This window comes from Corticium candelabrum, chromosome 3, assembly GCF_963422355.1.
Source record: "Corticium candelabrum chromosome 3, ooCorCand1.1, whole genome shotgun sequence".
Taxonomy (NCBI): Eukaryota; Metazoa; Porifera; class Homoscleromorpha; order Homosclerophorida; family Plakinidae; genus Corticium; species Corticium candelabrum.
This window is the reverse complement of record NC_085087.1, coordinates 2,001,722-2,008,020: the sequence shown is the minus strand read 5'-3', so window position 1 is coordinate 2,008,020 and position 6,299 is coordinate 2,001,722. Positions and strand designations below refer to the sequence as shown.

The 6,299-nt window shown below is 36.5% G+C and overlaps 2 protein-coding genes across 2 annotated transcripts; one reads left to right on the top strand and one right to left on the bottom strand.

The window, feature by feature from the left end:
• Window positions 1–645: 645 nt before the first annotated feature.
• On the bottom strand, window positions 646–2,962 carry LOC134176849 (uncharacterized). Its single transcript, XM_062643523.1, has 6 exons — window positions 2,712–2,962; window positions 2,245–2,532; window positions 1,870–2,145; window positions 1,535–1,816; window positions 1,398–1,477; window positions 646–1,318 (listed from the first exon to the last, which is right to left on the bottom strand). Exons 1-6 carry the CDS (start codon window positions 2,785–2,787, stop codon window positions 830–832), a joined length of 1,491 nt encoding a protein of 496 aa, XP_062499507.1. The 5' UTR covers window positions 2,788–2,962; the 3' UTR covers window positions 646–829.
• A 127-nt stretch (window positions 2,963–3,089) lies between these two features.
• Window positions 3,090–5,248, top strand: LOC134176850 (uncharacterized). Its single transcript, XM_062643524.1, has 3 exons — window positions 3,090–3,208; window positions 4,275–4,580; window positions 4,668–5,248. The coding sequence occupies exons 1-3, from the start codon at window positions 3,127–3,129 to the stop codon at window positions 5,105–5,107; spliced, it is 828 nt and encodes a 275-aa protein (XP_062499508.1). The 5' UTR covers window positions 3,090–3,126; the 3' UTR covers window positions 5,108–5,248.
• The last annotated feature ends 1,051 nt before the right edge of the window (window positions 5,249–6,299 follow it).

Below are 6,299 nucleotides of genomic sequence, written 5' to 3'. Positions count from 1 at the left end.
ACAGACCTACTTTACACTACAGTATCTTGCCCGTACGAAGGACAGGCCATGGATTCTAGTGTACCAATAAACAAGTCAAAAGCAATCACATGCATGCATTATGCAATCTAATTGTAAACCATGTTTGCATGTACAAGTAGACAATGCTAACTATACAAGCACCATCTAGACACGTGCACATGCAACAAAACACAAATAAATGCATGCATACATCTACAAAAACTAGAAAAATACTGCCATACAAACCTAATCGAAACAGAAATCTAAGACAATAATACTGATCTAATATGTCTTCTAATTCAGCTCAATTGTCTGCCAAATGTAAGATCTCTGATATAATAGTATCACTTCTAAAGTTTGAATATAACCTAGGGTAAGACACTTGCATCGACGAAATGACAAAAACATTGCAATAGTTATTGTCAACTTGGATGTGTCCAAAGTCATGCAGCCACAACAATCAAAGTTCTATCATGTTTTCACATCTGAAAGTAAAGCACCTTCATAGCTTTATCGGTCAGCTATGTACAATGACACAGTTTCTTTATTAGTGAAAATAGACAAAATGCTTAAGAAAGATTAGTCCCTTTTTCTCGTCAACTAACAAAAGTATGCCAACTTCAACAATTGTAACTCGGTCCCATTAGTAATACAAACTTAATTGCTCATTAGTACAGTACATGTAACATTAATTTGCAGTATCCAGCAAATCAGCTCAAAAGTTTTAATTTACAAACATACAGATAAACATAGTACTGATGTGTACCTAGCAATTGTTTGTAACCAAACTACCTACTATGCAGTGCTATTGCAATATTGTCTCATGTAATTAAGTCAATTTGTAAAAGTCCATAGTACACATGCCGTTCAATTGCTGAAACTCTGGCGTTTGTTGTTCATCAGTTGCAATTTGCCTGCATCTTGGCTTCTTCAATAAGCAAGCCGAACAAATTCTTTTAATACGTTTACTTCGTGAGCAGCTAATGTTGACATAAGAATTAGAGCAATTTTTATGCAAGTTGTCCTGAATTGCTTCAATATTTCTGCAATATAGTCTGGTATTTGTGTAACTTGCTTCTACCAGCTTAACATCAAACCGTTCGTTGGCCCAGTTCCTGATTGTCCTGTTGGTTACCAACGTTGATGGATATTGCTTGCAATGCTCTGATTGTTCTGAAAGAAAGTTGACTGTCATTCCTATGATAACAAATGTACAGTTTCTTCTTCCTCTGCTGAAAATGTAGTGAATTTTGATACTCCAAAAACATCCTAAATTTTGGTGCAAACTCTGTCGCAAGCTTCCAGACAATTCCATTGTCTGCGATAGAATACATAAGTTAGGTTCTATTGCAATGTATACATAACAACAGAGATCTTTGGTTTGGTAACAGTCTTACGCTTTGATTTAAACGTTGAATTGAGCAGGAATTATTCAAATTTTGCTTTAGTAGTAGACAAACTGCGGCTGGAGGTGCTTCTGATAACATGAAAATTGCTTTGTAATAATACAATTGTAAATGTAGTTGATACTCACCTTTCGTTCTCACAAGTACAGAGCAATAGCCTGTAGTTAAGATTGAATGAGTCTTCAGCGTTATGATTTGTGTTACATTTAGAATTCTATGCTCACCCCCGGTTTCTATTGGACCTGCAACTTTATAAATGTTGTTAGTAACATTTTCCTGTATTGTCCAAGGAGGCAAGGGTTGAATTTCTGGTTTAAGGTTTTCACTGAATACCTTTACAGTCACCTTAATCAATTCTCCGTTATATTTCACTGTAATCTTAGATGGTGTTACAGTGCATGAAACAGACTCTAATCAAAATTGATACGTTTGTTATCAATTTTTAACAAATATAATTTCTTACTGTATGTTTTTACAAAGAAGTATTTCCGCTTAATTGGTCCGTTAGGATGGTTTGTTGCCTTACAATAGTACATGTTGATGCTGGAATTATTGGTGGTTGGTTGTTTGACTGTCAAAACTTCTCCTCTGTAGATTTCAATACTTTTTGTTTGTTGATACCAAGTTATGTTTGGTTTGGGATACACATAAGACTTCATTTCACAAGAAAGAGCTATCTTCTCCTCTGTTGATCGAAATAGAACTTTGACGCTCTTTGCAGAAGCAAAAGCTGGTGACACTATGATACAATAAACGTTTACACAGTTTTCCAAAGCCTTTCGTGAATAAATGGACAACTGTCAATAATTAGAGTTTCATTAAATATTATATTTTATACCTCCTAGCACTACAGATGATGAGTTTTTAGTTTCAGTGTCTTCACATGTGTATCTTCCAGAGAATTGGCCACGAAACTTGCATATGGTAATCGAATTTTGGCGAATTATCATGTCATCTTTGTCCGTGCATTGTACACCGCCTTGAATAGGAAGGAGGACATGTTTTTTTTCTCGCTGCCATTTCCAGACCACGTGTTTTCCTCGACCGTAGCAGTAAAATCTGATGGTAGAATTTCGATTATTATCGGTAACGTACCATCCGTTCTCCGGAATTATTCTTACGCAATCTGAACAACAATAGTCGTAAGTTATATAACTGCTTGACTAGTAAGTTTGTAGAGTTGAGTAGCTAGATTGGTTTTCAAACAAATTATTAGTGTACAAATACTTAATTCATTACCGTTGCAGGTTGACAAAAATATTTGATAATAGCGAAAATCCATCGCAAATGCTTTGCTAGTCTCACCTGAGAAGACAGAGAGCAGCAGTACGCAATAAAATTGCAACTTTGTCATTCTCAGCTTTGGGTCAGTCGCAGTCATAGATCTTGCTAGAAGGGCGAAGGAGTAACGCCGATTTTTTTAGCTTCTGCCTTTGCAAAGCACGAAGTTAGAGTAGTAGACACCACCTGAGGCGATCACGTTACCTCGGCTTAATTAGACTCTTATACTAGTTTCAGTTTTATCGCAACCTCACTTCTTCAGAGTCTAGCTTACTTTGTAATCAAATTTATAACATAAAAGTAAGAAATTACCTTTTTAAATCTCTTTTAGAAAGTTCAAGAATAATAATTTATGTAATAATGCTAATGTTTCCGTGTGATCGCAAACTGCCCACGCTAAGTATCAGAGGCACTTTGAAGCTGCCCATGGGCAAGCAGCATGACTCCAACGCTTTGTTTTCTTTCTAGGTTTCATCAGCTAAATTCTCGAGTAAAGTTGCTACTAACGCTAACGTTTGCAGGTGAGCAGTTTCGTTAATGTCACCGCATGGAAAGCATAAATTGAGTTAACAAGTTTGGTATTATTTAGATAGTTAGTTATGCTAACGTTGCAACTATATTATCAGCCTTGGACTAGTTACCTATCTTGTGATTTAGTTCGTGCTGCTTGATTTTGACTAGCACTGGCATCGTGGTTGTAGATGGGTGTGCATCTTTGCAACCAGATCATCAAATAGCTATGTCATTGGGCTGAGGTCATTGCTTAGAAATATATAATGTGGTTACATCACTGCAGTTTGTTGTTTCAAACTGCATGGTTACTAGAACCGACGCAATCTGTCTAGTATTGAATTTGACATATACAGCACATTCAGAGTTGTCAAATCTAAGGTTTGCGTATAATTTGAAAGTAACGCCGATCGGAATGCTAAAGCTTTGCTCCTCTTCTCACACACTTTCGATTTGCTGTAGTAGGCATGATATGCACGCGTTTTGAGACGCAGTGGTGCATGACACAGCAAAACTCGTGACAGCAAAAATGAATGGAGATTGCTAATTACTTAATCTACTCATTTTAGTGCTCCTTTCCATTGTTTGCCCATATATACGTGAACACAAGTTTAGGGTCTGTAGACGCAAGTTCTTGCTAAGGAACCAGGCCATCTGCGCTCGTGTGAATATTAAACGTTGTCCTAGATATGTCTTTCTACACCTGGGTTTATGATGAGGTGGGGCCTAGATGACCAGTGGCGCTATCACCGTTGAGCTAGACTTTTTATCAAAATGTAGAGTTGTGGTACGTATACAGCAAAATCTTGTCAGGGTTTAGCAATTTGTAGATAGCGACGTCCATCTCCATGTGCTTTATTTGAGTTGGGTGTATTTCAGACTCCCACCGATGCGCTTCACCCTTAGTATCAAATTCTGGAAAGTAAATTAGATAGTCTGTATGCAATTTGCATATACTTCATTTCGAATCAAATGCATGCGACTGGCTATTTTTGAGACTTTGCATGCAGGTGCTGCAAATTCTCTCTCCCTGTCTAGAACAGAAAATATGTCTAATGTGCTAAATTGCATTTACAGGCGTTTCTACAGCATTGTCAGCTCTCTCAAACGCAAATAACGTTATTGTCTACCCATCCCATTACGTTGCTTTAGCTCCTACTCAACAAATTCGATTCCAATGTTACTACAAAGGAAAGCCTTCTGTCGAACATCCAACTTATTGGATTCATAACGACGAAGTGTTACAATGCAATAAGCAGAAACGTCTCATCGGCTGTAGAGACACTCTCATACTATCTCAATTTCGTTTTTCTGATTCTGGTCGCTATTACTGTTACGTCAATGATACAAAACAATTGTCAGTAGGCGAGACAGAAATCAGAGGTAAGAAAGGCATCTTATTTCAAACTGTTTGTGCACAAGAAACATGCATGCAGGTTCATAACTCACTGACTATGTTGACTGTTCTAGTTCCAGTGGAATTCGAGACAACAGGTGTTACAAATATGTATGTATCATATTTACACGTAAACGAATCCCTTCCTATCTTGCTTAAGTGTCCCGTAACCGAGTGGTCATATCCAAGACCCTTCGTGGTATGGACAAGGCAAGGAAAAGTGTTATCAGCTGGAGCTACTTATCAGTATGTGATAAGTAATGTGAGTCAACTAGGCAAATTAGAATGTCTAGCGTACAACGGTTATGGAGGACCAAAGATCAAACGTTTCAATCTTATGGAAGGAAATAATGCAAACATCGTAGACACAAATCATTCATTTGACAACGAAATTTTAGATGGCAATTCTTCTTTTGATGCTTCTAGTGTTGTTCCGTCATTTGCAGACACAAAAACTTGTAGTGCGTTTGTCTATCTAGTGGTAACTGTCATTGTCGTATTTACTATGATTTAGTGCAAATCTATAATACTGGCAGCTTGTTCTTAGGTAATTAATATATTTAAGCATTTTTCTGGACGCTATCTTTAACTTTTAGCTATTGATTCATATTTCTTAAAATTAATATATGTATTATCGAAAATATAAAATTTAGAACAACAGATCTGCCTTTGTGTTTACAAGTTTTAATACGAAACTAATAGTCTATCTAAAATTTCAATGTAAAAGCCAACCATGCTAAAATGCACTATCTACCGCTAGCTGCATAAACAAATTGGTTTTACATGCCAGTGGCAGTCAAGTCGATTACTCTAGCAAAGCAATGCTTTATGGGCAATACAAAGCCCTCTTTCTCACTACTAGAATACCGTTCAACACATACCAACATCAAAAGTATGAGTTTAACTAGAGCAAGTACACTGTCTACTAAACTACGCAATCATGAAGTCTAAACACAATAGGTTTCAACGTATTAGCTTATCTACAAAATGCCAAAGGTGCTTTGCCAAAGTGCTTTTTGTTTCAGCAATGTTTGTAAAGCTGTATTTTGTAATGTAAATCTCACTACCTAAGTATGATGCAGCAAATTTTACACCGGACTTGCCAGAAATAAGGATTACTTACGCTTTGTTAGACATTGGAATGGTTGACTTAGCAATAGTATATGTTAAAACATGCATGGGATGATGGAATAAATCATATCTCACATTATCATAAATTTCTAGGTCAGTGGAAAATAAAGATCACATGCTAGTGATATTGTGCATAAATGCAATTCTTGCTTCACACTAATCCTCGGTCGCGATAGCTGTGGTCTCTTGCTCAGCAAAATAATTTCAAGCGATGTGGAAGTATGCAAGCAATGAGAAACTTGCTTGTTGCCAATCAAGTGAGCAAACGAATTTAGCTAATACGTAATTTAACTACCCTATAAGTGCAACGTCAACTCAATCACTTGAGTGACCGTTATTATAATATAAATGTGCTGTTATATTCGTCCGCATGCAAACCACAGTTTTGTGAATACTTCTTACTAAAATACCATACATTAAAGATTAGAGACATTAATTTAGACAAGTAGCTGTCTATTTCAACGATTCAATGGCAAACAGTTTTATAACATTGCTTTGTATAAGTTGTTCCTTTTTTCATCAAATCTAAACTAAGCAGACTGCTGTCTTAGTTATGTATAGCGTTAACCTAATTA

What these genes read in the sequence shown, in the direction of transcription:
- LOC134176849 (XM_062643523.1), bottom strand. Translation starts at nt 2,787, where the DNA reads ATGACTGCGACTGACCCAAAGCTGAGAATGACAAAGTTGCAATTTTAT. An exon ending in GCTGCTCTCTGTCTTCTCAG is followed by an intron (nt 2,533 to 2,711) that starts GTGAGACTAGCA and finishes ATTGTTGTTCAG; the next exon opens with ATTGCGTAAGAATAATTCCG. An exon ending in ATCATCTGTAGTGCTAGGAG is followed by an intron (nt 2,146 to 2,244) that starts GTATAAAATATA and finishes ATTGTATCATAG; the next exon opens with TGTCACCAGCTTTTGCTTCT.
- LOC134176850 (XM_062643524.1), top strand. Translation starts at nt 3,127, where the DNA reads ATGACTCCAACGCTTTGTTTTCTTTCTAGGTTTCATCAGCTAAATTCT. An exon ending in ACTAACGCTAACGTTTGCAG is followed by an intron (nt 3,209 to 4,274) that starts GTGAGCAGTTTC and finishes TTGCATTTACAG; the next exon opens with GCGTTTCTACAGCATTGTCA. An exon ending in AGGCGAGACAGAAATCAGAG is followed by an intron (nt 4,581 to 4,667) that starts GTAAGAAAGGCA and finishes TGACTGTTCTAG; the next exon opens with TTCCAGTGGAATTCGAGACA.